We start from the raw sequence: 17,975 nt of genomic DNA on the forward strand, positions 1-17,975 counted from the left end.
GGAAAAAATGGTATGTTGGGCTCGCGTTAGACTAGCAGCAGCTGTGTCTTCTCTCTGCCTAATAGGAATAGCACTTCCTTTCCGCTTTTCGGACCTGCTCCAGATACAAACGTCAGCTAAACAGAAATAAAGAGCCCAGCCCTGCTATCCGTTATGCTTATGTAACTTTCATCAGTTTTCACAAGGCTTCAGGCCAAAGTCAGCTAGGTAATTTTAGACCCTGGACTTAATGGTCTTATGTACATGGTTCCAGGTGCTCGTTTTATTGTTTTCAACTTCAAAAATGTAGTATCATTTCCTGCCACAAAATTGTGCATGAAAATGTGCTTAGCTTCAAGGCAGCAGAAGCAAACAAGTTTTTATTTGTGTAATCGTGATGGTGCTATGATTTAAGTGAACTTAAAATGCAAAACTGCACTTACTCAATCTTTCTAATGAGAGGCTGGTAAACCCTTTAGGGGGGTTTTGGGGGGTTTTGTTCGAATGCAGGGGCGGCTTGCATTTTTTAGGCTGAGGGTCGCATTGACCTGTGGTCCAACCAGAGTGGGGGATGCCAAAGTGGGAATAGCCAAACTGTAAAATTGGTGGTGGCAAAAACTATGGTTCCCTAGGCTGTGGGTAGGAATGGGGGAGAAATTGGATTCAGTTCGTATTTAAAGGCAAACCTGCATAATCTTCATTTACTGAACCAATATGTGAAGCGAAACACAGCCATTCTTCAAAATTCGCACTCCTTTTAATTTTGCAATCCACTTCGACCAGCCAAGTAATGTGTGCAAAAATGCATAAACTCAAGTAAAGGTGCCTACAAATCCATGCATTTGTGAAAACGGCATATAAAAATGCATTATATGAGGGGAAATTGCTTTCGAAAAATGTACCTATTAGGGAAAATTGCATACAAAATTGTATATATTAGGACAAATTTGCTGATGGGTTTTCAGGAGGACTTTTTTTTTTTTTTTTAAGCAAATTGATGTGGAAATGTGTAAAATTGCAATTAAGATTGGAAAAACAAGAAACGGAGAAAGCAAACCCGACAAGTTCACCTGTGCCTAGCTGTGACACCTTGACTTCGGTCTGGAGGTCCAGCCTTGGCTGTGCTGCTGGTTGTTTGTAGTTTGGTCCTTTCCTTATACATCAGTAAATAAGCCCAGGGCCTTGAATGTAAGCGGCCTTACATAATTTATCCATATAAGCATGAAGCATGCTGGTAAACAAACACCTGCAAATAAATTATACACGTGGCCACAAGAGCATCCACTACATACTGATGAACTGTTGTTCTCTGCTCTGTATTACATCTTTGTAACAGCCTGAGGCTATATTTCTTTCCCAGGTTTTGATTATATAAAACCTCACACTGGTGCCTCCAATAACATTCTGAATGTGTGTCTTTGTGCTGCACAGTTATAGGCTCACCTTTATTTGGGGAGCCACAACGCTAGGTGGCTCCAGAATACCAAGATACAGTGTCCTTGCTCCTGTCTCAACAAACCAGTGAGTGACTATATTGCTCCATCTATTGCTCAGGGTTCTCTGTAAGCACCAATATTTATTAATATGATTCAGACATGGCAAAGCACAGCATACACCTTGAGCCCAGGACTGCTCTCCCAGAGACTGTAGCTGAAGAGTTCCCTCACCAATTTGGGAACCTTGGCCATTGAATCAAAACTAGCAGGAAAATTAAGCTCGGGTGATATTGTTGAATTATTTGCTATTGTTGAATTATTTGCAGAGCCCTGTTAAATGTGCTGCAGGCCAATAGACTGATGATCAGTCATAAGCAGTATGTTTTCATTCATATGTAATAGCACTGTTAATTAAGTAGTTTAGTAATGTATCAGTGCTAAAAATGTTAAGTTTGTTTATTTTCACTCGGTTTTGTGAACAGTGTTGTTTTTAATAAGCGTATTAACTATCCTATTCTGATAAATGCTGTTCATTTATTTTCAATCTTTCCCAGCCTAAGGGAAACCTAAGCCACTTCAAAGCTTGTTTAAAGAAGCTAGCAACATTTGGTCTGTAGGAAGATTTAGGGAGGGCAGTCTTTGATCGTGCATCTTGCCCCAGGCCCAGCACCAGCTCTCATCTGCCAGCTTCCACTGGGTCCATCACTAGACATCAGCCAGCTTCCAACCAGGGATAGAAGTTGCCTTAAAACTACAATCCCACTCAGGAAGAAGACCAGGCAATGCTGAATGTTGCAGCTGTTATGTGCTGTGTTTTGTTGGGGAAGAGGGTAAAAGGCCCACCTTTATATCCACTCAGCTGAGGAGGCATCATCATAACCTCCTTAGGCCTCACAATTGTGGATACAGTGATTTGTGGGCCATATTAAGCTAAATCAGTGGTTCCCAACTGGTGGTCTGCAGACCACAAGGGGTCCATGTTACCCACCCAGAGGGGTCCATAGCACATACTCATCAGCTGTCCAAGACATCCTGTTCTGAGGGGCCATGCTCTCGCATGACAGCACAGCATCCCAAAACATGTGAGATAGTGGCCAGACAGGTCTCTCACGTGAGGTCATGGCACCCCAAAACGTGTTTTGGGGCGCCGTGCTGTCACGCAGGTCATGTGAGATGCACATCCTGGTTGTTGGAGGCTTTGGTGACACCACTTACATAACAGAAGCTTCCAGAAAAATATCAACATTTTCAAAAGTAAGGGGTCCATGGCTTGGCTTTTGAAAAACATGGTCCTCGCAGTATTTAGCTAATTGGGAACCACTGATCTAAATTATTTATAGGCCACCCCTCACCTGTACTGATTCTAGGAAGCAGCATTCCATAAAACTGTTGTAGGGGCCCTTGCTCAGCACAAGGGCCACACTTCTTTGTTGGGAACCTTCCAGGGGCCATATGCCAGCAGTGGGTGGGGGTCAGAGACAAAGAGGAGTGGAGCAGCAAAGTACAGGTTGCTCCATTCCAGCTGTGCAAAAGAAGGGAAATCCATGCACTCTTGTGGGAATGCTTTTTTCCTTTTTTTGTATTTCTGTGGTTTTGTCTTGTTACTAGACTGCATCTCACATTGCCACTTTGTATGCCTTACAACACACACACACACACACACACCAACAGGAGGACAAGGAGAGCTTTTGCAAGCTGAAGGAGTAAGGAGAGAGGATAGGGCTTGGGAAAGCTTCATATAAACCAACATAATCACCTCGTCAGTAGAAATGCCATGTGGTTCCTGCAAAAGAAATGAAGGAGCAAGCAACCTGCAAAGCAAATTTTTAGACTGTGCGAATGAGGCTCAAGGCAGCCTTCTAACCTAACTGTGCAGTCCAAGCAAAATTGGAACCTGCAATAAGTGTTACTTATTTTTGCATCTTACACTGCCACCTTCAGGCCCTTTGCAGAAGTTTTTAAAATATTTTTATTATTGCTATGAAAATGTATACCAAGTGATACAGTAGAGCAGGGGTGTCAAACTCAAATTCATTGGGGGCCGCATCAGCAGTTTGGTCACCCTCAAAGGGCCGGTTGTATCTGTAGGACTATGTGTCCATTCTTTATTATCATAAATTATTGTCACTGCATTCAATTATTACTGTTTTTTTGTAATAATGTAAGTAATAACTAGCTCTGAAAGCAGAAACATAGTCAGAATAATGGCAAGTAGATATTCAAATGTACAAACAAGTGGAGGTTTCCTGAATGCATGTAAAGTGGAGGTTTCCTGTATAGAATGGCCGGCGCCGCTAGAGGGCAGACGTTCTCTGGCTTGTAGGCTGCTGCGCATGCGCTGAAGAGGCGGCTTTCTTGTGTCAAAAAAAAAAAAGTGAGAATAAAAGGTGAAGGCTGGCAGCTGGCGGCCGGCGGCGGCTACACGGGCCACATGACGAGGTCTGGCGGGCCGGATTCGGCCCGCGGACCTTGTGTTTGACACCCATGGAATAGAGTATTAAGAGTACAGTGGTACCTCGGGTTAAGTACTTAATTCGTTCCGGAGGTCTGTACTTAACCTGAAACTGTTCTTATCCTGAAGCACCACTTTAGCTAATGGAGCCTCCTGCTGTTGCCGCGCTGCCGGAGCACGATTTCTGTTCTCATCCTGAAGCAAAGTTCTTAACCTGAAGCACTATTTCTGGGTTAGTGGAGTCTGTAACCTGAAGCGTATGTAACCCGAGGTAAAACTGTACTGAGACTGAGAGGAGTAATACCGCAGGAGCTGCAACATTTGTGGGGGGTGGGAAGGCGGCGGAATAGATGGGTGAGTTCAGAGGCCCCTATTTTGCTCTCAGAGCTACTTTTCACAGGGAACCCAGGGATTGGTAGCTCTGAGAGGGGAATGGAGTAAACTAACCCTACTCAACTCTTGGCCCCCTTAACAAACTACAGCTCCCAGAATGCTTTGGGGGAAGCCATGACAGTTTAATGAGGCATCATAGTGATTAAAACATATGGCATGAGTGTGGCTGACAGGATTGCCACTCCCTGGGCTGGGTGTAAGTAAGAAGACAAGGCAGGTGAGGCTGCCAGAGAGCCGATTGAGATTGGTAGGGCAGTGCCCAACCACCCTAATGGAGCAGCCTCCATCATGGAGGCTATTTCAGCCATTATGCCAAATGGCTGAATCTGGGCTAGCAGCACAATCCCACTTCTCTCTGTGTGTTGTGTGTGTGTGTTCACTCAGATATGATTAGTATTTATATCTACATCAGTAGAGCTATTCTTAAATAAATTTACAGCACGGCCAGTTCCCACAACTATGAAATAAAAAAGCAGAGTCCTCCTGATGCTTCACAAAGTTGACCTTCCTCCAGCAGAGAGGACTAACTCTACCTTATGTGGCAGCAATTTTATTTCATTGTTATTATTTTGCTGTACAGGATTTAGTCTTATTTTCAGCATCTGGGGTCAAGGAGACCTCCATTTGTGTAAGACGGAACTGATTTCTCAAGGTAACGTCATGAGAGTACAAAATTTAAATTTGGAGACAGAAGCAGAGTTCTTGCTCCTTAGCAACTGCACAAATACATTTGGTGTGTTGGGGGGGACAGCAGTTATTTTGCAACAGAGGGGCCACATGTCAATGTCTACAGGAGCCAGCAACAGCGCCCAGCAATTTCTTCCTTTTGTGGTCGATGGTGAGTGACCCCTGGCAGCTGGACACCTGAAGAGCAATTATTATTTATTGCTTATTTGACCAATCAGTATGAACACTTTGGGTGGGGGGGGGAATGTGACCTTCAGAGGAGGGACATACCCAGTGCATTCAACAAGGTATAGAGAGGCCATGAGTAAGGCATCCTCAGGCCCTTAGTTGAGAGGAAGTGGGACTGAGAACTAGTAATAGGAACCTGGTTTTTTACAAAGGCAGACCCTGGGTCCATCTATTCCCTATTGTTCACTCTGACCACTGGCAGTGGCTCCCGATGGGCTTCAGACAGTTGCCCAACCATCCTGACCCTTGATGCCAGCCTCAATCTTATACAGATACTCCCTCTTCCAGTCTCTGTCTACTTTAAGTGCTCTGGTTATTTCACCAGAGCAGGGATGTGGTGGTACCATGGTCTAAAACCCACCGAGCCTCGTGGCTTACTGATCGTAAGGTTGGCAGTTCAAATCTGTGTTACGGGGTGAACTGCCATTGCTCTGTCTCAGCTCCTGCCAACCTAGCAGTTGTAAAGCATACCAGCGTATGATAAATAGTAGATTTATCAGTAGATAAATAAGTACCGCTGCAGCAGGTAGGTAAATGGCGTTTCCATGAGCTCTGGCTTCCGTCATGGTGTCCTGTTGCATCAGAAGTGGTTTAGTCATGCCAGCCACATGACCCAGAAAAGCAGTCTGCAGACAAATGTCGCCTCTCTCAACCTGAAAGCAGAGATGAGCACTGCACCCCATAGTTGAATTTGAGTGGACTTAACTGTCCAGGGGTCCTTTAACCTTTATTTCACCAGACTGCAAAAAAGGGTGAAGAATTACTGAAAGAGGTGGTGAGCAAAATCCAGAGTAGCCACACAACCCAGTGACAGTGTAGAGCCTGAGGAATCAGAAATAAGGACCTTAAGGGAGAGAGGGAAATTGCCCTGTGCCAAATCAGACCATTGGCCCATTAAGCTCAGTGGTTCTGCACTGGCTAAGCATGGCTCTCCAGGGTTTCAGGCAACAGCCTTTCCCAACCCTATCAGGAGATGGACAGGGATTAAACCTGGGACATTCTGCATGCAAAGCAGATCCTCTATGACTGAGCTACAGCCCTTCCCCTGGTGGGCATCAGGCTAGTAACATATGTTGGCATACCCTGGCATGTTGAAGTCCATCCTTGGATGAAATCATTTCCTTCATGTTTAGGACTCTCTAGGCTTAATTACCATTTGACATTAAGCTTAATTATGTGCTCAAAGTCTTGAGCTGACCAAGGCATTGTATAGTTCTATTTGTTTTCGAGCCAGTTCCTCCACAGACATGCTGTGGAACTAGTCTTGTGAAGAAACACACATGGAAAATATTACATTGGCATGAGAACTCTGCCCAGGGCGGACATAATTTTTTACGAGCAGTGAAGGAAGTGTCCCCCACTGTGTTCAGTACAACATGCATTTCTGCACCAGGAACCAGGATACATTCTCAAAAGCTGGTTCTTCAAGCATTTGCTGAGGTTCAGTGTGAACTGAAGTATAGCCATGGAGGGCACCTATTGGATAGTACCTGTGACATCACTAAATGCATCTTGCAACCCACCCCAAATTCCAGAGCAGTTTTCCAATGTTTTGAAAGATGCTTTTCATTATTTTATAAATGAAAATATGATATTTAAAGAATAAAAACATTATAGCTATAAAGGTCCTTAAAGCGGACAGCCTACTTAATACATGAGGGAAAGGCAAGACTGACTGCTTAAGCAGCATGTAGGTCTGGCATGTTGTAGAGCCAGAAAAACCCCTCAAGTGAAAGGTCCACTGTGACCACTGTCCAAGTGTTTCTTTTGGACCAGAACAGGTCATACTGCAACTCATAAAGACTGAATTCCACAAGTTTCCTTAAGAGAGAAAGATCCTTGCAAACTGAAAACTTTACATTTATCATTGTATACTCTACTGTGGTGTTTATACTGAACCCAGGAGGAAATATTTCAATGACTTGGCTGGTTTTGATAACTTACTTGTAAATAATTCACTTTCTGCCTAAGCAAGAGAAATACGTTAGTGTCAGAATTGCAATATTTCCTTGGCTGCACAGAAACTGAGAACAAAATGTACTGCAACAAATGCCATAAACTGTCAAAATGTACATATGTATTAAGATGTGTCTTTAAACATATGGACTGCCTACCAACACCCTGTTTGCTTGTTTTCACTTCTGCTACAGTTCAAATTAATGCTGTATATTATTTGCAAAGATGCTGGAGGCCTGTAATGATGTAACTGGTTAAACCAGCTGTTCCTATTTGGGTGAAGTTCAGTTCTCATCACCCCCTAACCATTAGATATACTGACTGGGGCTGGCGGAAGTTCAAAAACATGTGAAGGTCACCAATCTGGGAAATGCTAGGTTCAACTATTGGCCTTCATTGAGCTGGTAGATCAAGAGCCACTCTTGGGTTACAACTCAACGTAAACTGGATAACAACAGTAGCACGGCCACCATAGAAATATGCTGTAAAAATATTAAGAAGTGGGTCTCCAAGATGCACAAAGGTGGGTCCTGAAAATCTAAAGTATCTCCACCCCCATCGTTCAGCCTGGACAGAGGTCCGGCTCTGAGGGCCTTCTGGCAGTTCCCTCACTGCAAGGTTACAGGAAACCAGACAGAGGGCCTTCTCAGTAGTGGAGCCCGCCCTGTGAAACACCTTCCCACCAGATGTCAAGGAAATAAGCAACTATCTGACTTTTAGAAGACATCTGAAGACAACCCTGTTTAGGGAAGTTTTTAATGTTTGATGTTTTATCATGTTTTTAATATTCTGTTGGGGGCTACCCAGAGTGACTGGGAAAACCCAGCCAGATGGGCAGGGGTATGTATGTATGTATGTATGTATGTATGTATAAATAAATAAATAAATAAATATTTATAATTATAAAAGGTTGAAGACTACTGGGTTAATCAAAACATATTTTGACTGACTGACCTGCATAGGTCAAATGATTCAACCTCAATCTGTTAACCACTACCCATCCAGCCATGTCCTGTATCTATAGCAGTGACCAGAGGAGGAACGACGACTGGGAGGAATGCAGAGAGAATAAACACCATGGTGCATGTCCTTCATCTGCCCAATCTGCAACAAAACATGTCTCCCCTGCATTGGTCTCTACAGCTACATAGCCTGTCCTTCCCTGGCTCAAAAACAAAACAAAAAAACCCTTATCTGCAGGCAGACATAGTAGGAAGAAAAAGAATGGATAGTTCTTTCTACTGTTCCATTAGAAGACAATAAAGCAACATAGCCTAGAAATAGCTATGAATCCAGTACAGTCTCCGTGTTCTATTTCAAACTTTTCTTTTTTATCTAAGTCAGTGAAAGATTAATCAGGCTCTGTGCATAACAAATAACGTCATGTGGATAATTAATCAAGAGCTCTAATAGGCTTTTCAGTGCTTGGAGAAGTATCCATTCATTCACCTAATTATATGAAGAGTAAAAGTCAGTGCCAGAAATTTCTTCCATAATTAGATTAAGTCTCTTGATCATGATACTTTTTAAAAGTTTATCAGCCCTTGCCTCCTTATTTCTTACTTCCTTTTAAATCTGGTGAGTAAAAGTGGTTCATCTTAACACTTTGCTTGAATCCCAGAAGAATATACCCTTTAACATTTTGCAGGTGAAATCTGCATATTTTACAACACCGTCAAGCTTGACTATCGGAGGACTCCACCGTTCACCTCTGGCTGCTGTTCTGTTTCATTAAAAATTTACTCCGCAATTGCCTGACCTATGAAGCAGTGCAGAACTGAGCGTGACTGTTTATTTGTTCCATTTATTTCCTGCCTTTACTCCAATGGGTAAAGGTGCTGTGCATAGTTCTCTTCCTAAGTGAAGTGAAGGCCCAAGACAGGTGTTGATCATCATGTGAGCTGCGCACAGGTGGGCTGAAGCAAGCTACTGGCCAGTCCTGTGGAGCCTCCTTTTATTGAGACAAATATGCAAGCTAGGTAAAGGTAAAGGTACCCCTGCCCATACAGGCCAGTCTTGCCAGACTCTAGGGTTGTGCACTCATCTCACTCTAAAGGCCGGGAGCCAGCACTGTCCGCAGACACTTCCGGGTCACGTGGCCAGCGTGACAAGCTGCATCTGGCAAGCCAGCGCAGCACACGGAACGCCGTTTACCTTCCCGCTGCTAAGCGGTCCCTATTTATCTACTTGCACCCGAGGGTGCTTTCAAACTGCTAAGTTGGCAGGCGCTGGGACCGAACGACGGGAGCGCACCCCGCCGCGGGGATTCGAACCGCCGACCTTTCAATCGGCAAGTCCTAGGTGCTGAGGCTTTAACCCACAGCGCCACCCGCGTCCCAATATGCAAGCTAGGCAGCTACATTTTGGGCTTTGACCTTTACACATCTTCCATCCCGAGATCGTGGGGTGGTACAAAGTTATTTTGGCACCTGTTTCCACAGCGTCATTTTCCCCTTGCACAGTGTACGATGAAGGAGACAAAAGGTCTCAGGGACAAAAGGTTACGGACAGGACACCGCCAACTACTGAGACCGCAAAAGGTTAGACAGAGGGAACGATGTTCCAACAGCCGTGGCTTGTCTGGGGGGGGGGGTGTACCCCGCACCCCAGGGTCATGCGTGCAGGCAGATTGTGGCTGCCTGCTGGTGGGGAGTGTGCTCCCTCCGGACCTCACTGCCCACTCCGCAATATCCCTACGCTAAGTATCCTCACAAGAAACCTGTGAAGTAGCTGAGACTGTGACATAGTGACTGGCCTAAGATCACCCAGTAGGCATCGTAGAACTGCAGAGTTGGAAAGGACTCTGCAGATCATCTAGTCCAACCCCCTGCAATGCAGGAATCTCAACTAAAGCCAGTGGGGTCTTGAACCAGGGTCTCTTCCGTCCCTTTTGGCCTGGCACTCTGACCAATGCAACACACTGGCTCGAGTAAACTCAGTAGAACATATAGACCCACTTACAAAATAACTGCAGCTTAAACTCGTCTAGATAGGCAGCGATAAGGAATGTAGAAGCACTGGCATTTCTGTGTCTGTGTGTGTCCATTTTCACAATGTGCACTGGGGTCAAGGTGCATCTGTCAAACTGTGATTAAGCTTCTAGGGAGCAGGGTAAGGGAACTGAGCCCCCAAGAACGGCAACTGTACTACATATTTGAGCAAACATTATTTTAAAAAGAAATCCTCAGCTGTTTCCCAAATGAGGGGGGGGGAAAGGAACAGTGAGTACTTGAAACAGGGAGAGAAACGAAAAAACTAGGCCTGTTGGAGTGTATATGAAAGTGCATAATTTTTACGATCCTCTTTGTTGTTTTGAGATCCAGCATGTTTTTCAGATGCTGCCTATAGTGAGCATGCTGGCTTAACATTCGCTTCTACACCGTTCCCGAGGACAGCATTGTTATCTGTTAACAAGGCTCGTGGGGTGCTGGATTTTATATACTAGCAGTACTGGAATCAAAAGAACCTTTACAGCTGACTTCAATAAAATCAGGACTTCTAGTTCCACTGCTGTATGAGAAGTACTGAGAGCAGGGGAAAGCTCACAGTTAGCTGCACAAGTACATTATGCTGAGTAATGCATGTGCAGGAAGCTTGGTTTTCCGAGGTACAAATTACTGTATAGAGCAGCAGGGAGGGATAAGAAGGAATTTACCCTACATCACATCTTGGCATTTACTTTTGAGGAGAAAGGGGAGAAGGAGCAATGGTTGAACACTAGGTGGTTGCATCCTGTTGTTGTTGTTGCTGCTGCTGTTGCTGTTGTTATTTCTATACCATCCTTCATGCAAAGATCACAGGACAATTTACAATAAAATGCAGTGGAGCTCCATGGGCACAATGGGACTTCCATTTCTTTTTCCTAGCGTGCATTCCTCAACCCCCAGAGCTTATTTCGAGGGTGCAAGAGAGGAAGTCCTGTTGCCCGCATGCAAGTTCCTTGTGCCAGCAGTGCTGCAGCATTAGAAACTGTTCTAGGCAAGGAATCCGAGCAGGAACAGAAGTAATAAGTTCATTGGGTCCAGAGCCTGGCATGAAGCATATGTGAGCAAGGAGCAAGTGTTCATCAATGGAAGATTAAGGTGGAGTCTGGGCGAAAGGTGAAGCAATGCGAGAATGGATACGGCAATTACGGTATACTGAGTTCCAGCTGTCCAAGGATTCAGCAAGAGGGCGCCAAAACACATCATTCTTAAGGCATTGTTTTGTATGTCATTTTATTGTTAGGCACGAATCAGCATGAAGTAGGAATATGGGCACTGTTTGTGGCTTTGTCTTGGATCTGGTTAGCATCCCCAGATGGATGGATACTATAGATTCCAGAAAGAGAAGAGGGACAAGTCCCATTGAGACTAACCTCAAAGACTGGTAGATCAACTTTGTACTGATGATCAGGATTGTCAGGAACAGAGCAAAAGAATTGTTTTAGCTATTTAAGATCTGAAGGTGTGTCAGCAATGTTTGTCAGTAATGTTTGAGTTATATACTTATTTTTTCCAGAAACTGGGGGGGGGGGGAGGGGCAACCTCTGAAAGCTCAATTCGCATTTCCCCCCTGGATTGGTAGAAAAGTACTTTAATCAGGACTGATAATCCTGATGCTTTAAGGGAGGGGGCACAACATGAAAATCTGATTCTTTACATTTTGTGGTGAAGGTTATCCATACAGGAAACAATCTGATTCTTTAAGAAACCTCCCCAATTTTCTTTGAAAGTTAAAAACTAAAATGCTTTAAGTACTGGGTAATTTTAGGTAGGATAATTATTCCCCTAATGAGACATGAACTGGAGAAGCATTCTGAATATCCAAAGGCCTGAAAATTAACCAGCATGTTTGTGATCTTATCGTGCCTGTGCTACTTAGCACTGTCCATTCATTTTAATGAAATCTGCATGGCCACCTGCAGCATCGCACTTGAAATGAATGCAGGCAACACAGAAACTTTTTGATTCATTCTTTTTTCTCTCTTTTTAACTGTCTGCAGCCTGTCATTATGTGCTGCTTTTGAACTGCTAAATTATACGTACCAAATTGCTGCTGTCGATTTTATATGATTTGCACAAAATTCCAGTCCTCCCAAACAAAGTGGCTCATTCTCATCCAGTATATTGAGATTCCAGCCATGAAAGTTAATCATGTATTACCCTGCAGCACCACCTAGCACACGTTTATTTAACTGTGCAAACTTTAAAATGCAATTTTGCACTAGATTTCACTGCAGGCAGATGTACATGCTGTACTATTCCCATGAAATCAGCCCTGAGTGCTCACTGGAAGGACAGATCCTGAAGCTCAGACTCCAATACTTTGGCCACCTCATGAGAAGAGAAGACTCCCTGGAAAAGACCCTGATGTTGGGAAAGATGGAGGGCACAAGGAGAAGGGGATGACAGAGGATGAGATGGTTGGATGGTGTTCTTGAAGCTACCAGCATGAGTTGGACCAAACTGCGGGAGGCAGTGGAAGACAGGAGGGCCTGGCGTGCTCTGGTCCATGGGGTCACGAAGAGTTGGACACGACTAAACAACAACAACAACTATTCCCATGATGTAAATCTGCTGTTAGTATGTATGTGAGGGTTTTCCACAACAGCCATAGAGCCAGCTCATGTGTGGGCTGAATCACACTAAGAAGTGTCCAGGTTACTGCCAGTCATTGCTGCTGCCATCCGTCTGTCTCGGAAGATAATGGAGGAATGCGCCTTTTGGGGTGAAGTCAAACAGTTGGAAGGGTACAGTTCCTGCTGTGGCTGTAGAGGCTGACACAGGAGGCACATGTTTTGTTGCAGCTGTCACAGAGGAAGGCATCTGGTTGTGCTGCTGCAGATGCACCATGATGTTTATTTTCTCTGCGCTCCTTGCTGCAGTCATTCGTTCTCTGGTCACTATGGATGCACAACCTGACTGTCTGTCTCCAGCCACTGCGGTCGTCTGCAGGGAATTCCCGCATGGTGGGGTTGGTGTTCCCAACCTTCATGGCATGATTGCAGATATCTTTGCAACGCAGAGTTGGTCTGCCAGTCATTACCAAGGAATTTACTGCAGAGGTACAGGCTTGCTACAAGATGTGCACAATGGGTGGTATTAGCCACATTATAACAAAAGTCTGTAGAAACCGCCAGTGTAGATCTACAAGTACAAAATGTAATATGGAAAGCACGAATGTCAATAGCAAACATGAAAACACACATTCAAATCAACCTCAGGAATGTAATTGTAGTGATATAAATCTAAGATTGCAACATGATTCTGAGTTGCAGCCTAGCTAGGCCATGTTTCTTGAACCTAGACATTTAATTACACAAATGTCTAAATTAGCAAGATCAACTGATTGGACTGTTGAGATTATATTTATTAAACATATATCCTAGCATTCATCTAAAGTCATGCAGACAGATAACGGGGAGGTGTGGGTGTGTAAGGTATGTTCAGCTTCAACTGTAAAATTGCATCCCATGTCAAAAGTCTCTAGCATGCTGGATAAGGGAACTAAGAGGAAGAAAGAATGAATGTAATATCACAGCCTATTAAAGCTGTTAGAAATATTACCCATTTTACAGTTAAGCCATATAGAGTGGTATCCAAGTCAGAGCCCAAGTGGAAACACTGAAATCAATGGGATTCAGTTAATCATAATTAACTTGTCCACTGATCATAATGATCTGCTCCAAGATTTAGTCAGGTACCATCCTTATCACTTTGTATTTTCCCCTAATCTCCCATAGCTTGGCTAAATACCACTACAGTGGTGCCCCGCAAGACGAATGCCTCGCAAGACGGAAAACCCGCTAGACGAAAGGGTTTTCCGTTTTCAGAGGTGCTTCGCAGGACGAATTTCTCTATGGGCTTGCTTCGCAAGACGAAAATGTCTTGCGATTCTTGAGGGGTTTTTCGCTCCCCACCCCCTTTTTCTAAGGCGCTAAGCTGCTACTAGCCTTTTAGCAGCTAATCCGCTAATCCCTTAAACCGCTAATAGCGCTAATCTGCTAATAGGGTTGCTTCGCAAGACGAAAAAACCGCTAGATGAAGAGACTCGCGGAACGGATTCTTTTTGTCTTGCGAGGCACCACTGTATCATGTTCTCTAAAGCAGTGGTTTTCAACCAGTATGCCGTGGCACCCTGGGCTGCCTTGAATGGTCAGGGGTGCTGTAGGCAACACTGGCCTCTGTTGCTCTTTCCTTCCCTCCCTCCTCTGATGCCCTCTCCCATCCCTGCCTTTCAAAGACTTGAACAGCTGTTTGTTGCAGCAGCCCTGGCTACAAGCTCCCCAGGCAAATGGTGCCTTTGGGGCTGGGTTTCCAGGAGCTGAGGCGGTTCAGAGACCATGGGTGGCTGTGGCAGTTGCCTGGAGGACTCCCAAGGAGAGAGGAGATTGAGGCGGAGGGAACACGCCACAAGGGAGGTTGTTTGAAAAAGGGTGAGGGGCTGCCAGCTCCTGAGCCCCACAGGGGTGCCACAGAAATAAGGGAGCTCAAGGGAGCTGTGAACTCAAAAGGGTTGAAAACCCCTGCTCTAAAGTGTCCAGAAAAGATTTGATTGAATTTCTAGTAAACATGCACTCCACCCTGCAAAAAGTAGCCCTATTTCATTTCATTTGGAAAGAAACAGGATCACAGTCATAGCTAGTAAACGTATGAAAAGGGGACAAGAACAGTATAGGAATACTGTATAACAGGAGACACAGTGCCATTAGCAGTCATGGTGCTCAGGACTTCAATCTAAAAGACTAGATATGTTTTTCTGTTTAAATTTTATTGTAGTATTCTATTGATTATGGCATGCTTTCATATTGTCAGCTGCCTCAAAAATTACTATGACCGAGGTGGGATATGAATGTTTTAAAGTTCTCTCTGTGTAAAAGTTCACTATTTAAACTCATAATCAGATACTTAAAAAAAGATTATTTAGGAATAATAAATTTTATAGCAAGCAACAACTGAAGTGAGAGGGACTCCCCAAACTCCACCTTTCATCTTCATATATCTAATGCCTGTGTCTGCAAAGAAATATTTGGGGTGGGGGGAGTGTGGACAGTATCTGTTCAACTATCAATAATCACATGGCTCTCATTCTCCCTCCTATTGTGACCTTTATTGCGCAGCTGTTTCACCCTATTTTCTGTCCCAAATCTCCAAGATCTGTTTGACATCATGAATTCTGAACACAGAAAAAAGCAACGCAAATGCTTGTGAATACATTTATATGTTCAGTGTGCCAAATTATTTTTGATTTATGTATTTATTTTCTGCAAATGTTCTGTTAGTATTCTCCCAAGATCTGTTAGTTGAGTAAACATATGAGCTTTGAACTTCATGCCAGAGGAAATTTGTACACCGGTACAGAAGTACAGGCATAGAGATTAATACTATAGCACACAACAGACACCATCTTCTTCTTGTACAGAAAATGACTCTTTCCGAAATCCACTACTAGTCAGGTTCAAACAGATATGAGGGGGGAAACCTCAAGTTATTGGCTATATAAATGTCTTCCTCTAAGTTATTTAAGAATGCCTCTCTCACATGATTTTATAGCTCACAACCAAGTAGGTCATAAAGAAAAGATGGAGAGTCTGGAGCTAAAGGAAGAGATGAAGTGCTAGATAACAAAAGTTCCTAGCAATAGCGTGTGGGAGAAAGCAAAGTATGTGTGCAAAATGTAAACCCCATACACCCAATAGGGCTCAGGAGCAAATATTCTCCAAGATGTAGAGGCAGCAAATGGCATCCAAACTGATATAGTGGGGTGCAGCAAAGAGGGGAAGAAGGAACACATGAGAAAGTTGAACAGTGCTCTCTCTCAGCTTTGTTAAGCAAAATAATTACTAAAGACACACAAGGGAGATGATAAAGAAAAGTGAAGGGGAGACTGCCATTTTCAAAGTTCACTGGATCAGTGATGTTCAATGCTCTCAAGAGTATTAGACGATACATAAATGAAACCTGATATATGCCTTGATGTGGCTTTTGTCGCAGCTTATGACAAGCATCAATACTAGTAAAAGGAAAAGTACTAGGGATTCAAAAGTAAAGATGTAAATAAACCAGCTTATTATGGAAGCAATTCTTCTGACACAATGTGAGTTGCATCTAAGATTTTCTGATCTGTAGATCCATTAAAAGTAAAAGGCCTAAGTTAGTGATGTCCATTAATTTCATTGGGTCTACTCTGACCATGACTAGCATCGGCTACAACCCCATACGACTTATTAACAAATCAACACACACACACATTTGTCTTTTATAATAATGATAATAATAATAACAACTTTTTTTCCTAAAAAAGAAATTTCACATATTCCAAAAAGGCTTCTGCAGGATTATTACAAATATTTTCAGCCACCACAGTGATCAATGAAACACTTGAATAAAAACAGACCGCTATTGCTCTTAGAAAACATCAATACTGGGGGAACTCTTCGTCGATTTTGCTAGCCCACGCCATCAGGCCCCCCCTGATATCCTTGACAGAAATGGGACCAAGTCCATTCTGAGACAACCCCTGCAATATTCGCACAGCCTTCTGAGAGTCATTTCCCAATTTGCAGACCACGTAAAGGGGGAGAACCGCGCTGTCACCCGCCCCTTGCCTCGCTTCGTGTATCCTCTGCCGCAGGGACTTCAAGGATCCTTCGTCTCCTCCTTCCAGCTTACTTAAGGGCACGTGGAGGGAATGCGGCAGGCGGCAGATGTCCACTTCCACCGGCGGGCGCACGTCCACCAGCACGTGAGGAGCCCGGCTGTCCAAGACCCTTTTGTACTCTTCCACGGACACCCTCTCCTCGCCGCTCAACAGGTGCAGCGCCCGGCACTTGTCCGTTGCCGACGACCCGCAGAACTCCTCGTAGTCCTGGAGGGCGGTCACCGTGGGGTGGTCCCCGCACACGGCGCACCTGGGGTCCCTGGGCCTCAGCTTGATGTGGCGGAACCTGCCTTCCAGGGCGTCAAAGAGCAGCATGGACCCGTGGCACGTGGTACCCATGCCAGAGGCGATCTTGATCACTTCCAAGGCCTGGAGGGTACCGAGGATGCCAGGCACGACCCCCAGGACCCCTCCGTCGGCGCAGTTGGTGACCGTCTCCGGAGGGGGCGGCTTGGGGAAGAGGCAGCGGTAGCAGGGCCCCCCTCGGTGGTTGTACACCACCAGCTGCCCTTCGAGCCTGAGGGCGCTGGCGGAGACCAGGGGCTTCCCGGCCAGGACGCAGGCATCGTTGACCAGGTATCGGGTGGGCACGTTGTCCGAGCAGTCGGCCACCACGTCGTGGTCTCGGACCAGCTGCAGGGCGTTGCTGGGCGACAGGGCCAGCTCGTAAGGCACGCAGCGCACCCGGGAATTGAGCTCCCCCAGCGCCGAGGCCGCCGAGCGCGCTTTCGGGGTGCCCAGGCGGCTCTCCCGGTGCAGCACCTGCCTGTGGAGGTTGTCCAGCTCCACCACGTCCGGGTCCACCAGGCCCAAGCGCCCCACGCCCGCCGCCGCCAGGTACTGAGCCACCGGGCAGCCCAGCCCTCCGCAGCCCACCACCAGCACCGAGGAGCCCGACAGCCGCAGCTGGCCGCTCACGCCCAGCTCCGGGAGAACCAGCTGCCGGGAGTAGCGCCGGATGTCCAGCCGGCTCAGCGGGCCTGGCGCCTCCTGGGACTCGCCGCCGCTGCCGCCTCCCAACACGCTCCCCTCAGCGCGCTTTCCCGCCGCCATGATTTACCTCAGCGCCTCACGGAGAGGGTAGAAACGCCTCAGCGGCGAGCCGCGGGTGTTTGTGAGGGAGGGAGCGGAGGCCTCGCCTCTTCCGCTTCCGCGGCTCTTCGGTGCTGAGGAGGCCGGTTGGCACGCAGGCGACGTCGGCT

General features: G+C 45.6%; 1 protein-coding gene across 1 annotated transcript; it reads right to left on the reverse strand.

Moving 5' to 3' along the window:
• Positions 1-13,331: 13,331 nt before the first annotated feature.
• Positions 13,332-17,919, reverse strand: MOCS3 (molybdenum cofactor synthesis 3). Its single transcript, XM_083447012.1, has 2 exons — positions 14,201-17,919; positions 13,332-13,870 (listed from the first exon to the last, which is right to left on the reverse strand). Exon 1 carries the CDS (start codon positions 17,824-17,826, stop codon positions 16,531-16,533), a length of 1,296 nt encoding a protein of 431 aa, XP_083303138.1. The 5' UTR covers positions 17,827-17,919; the 3' UTR covers positions 13,332-13,870; positions 14,201-16,530.
• Between the last annotated feature and the right edge of the window lie 56 nt (positions 17,920-17,975).

Source organism: Podarcis tiliguerta, assembly GCF_965153285.1.
Source record: "Podarcis tiliguerta genome assembly, chromosome: 6".
In the NCBI taxonomy this organism is placed as follows: domain Eukaryota; kingdom Metazoa; phylum Chordata; class Lepidosauria; order Squamata; family Lacertidae; genus Podarcis; species Podarcis tiliguerta.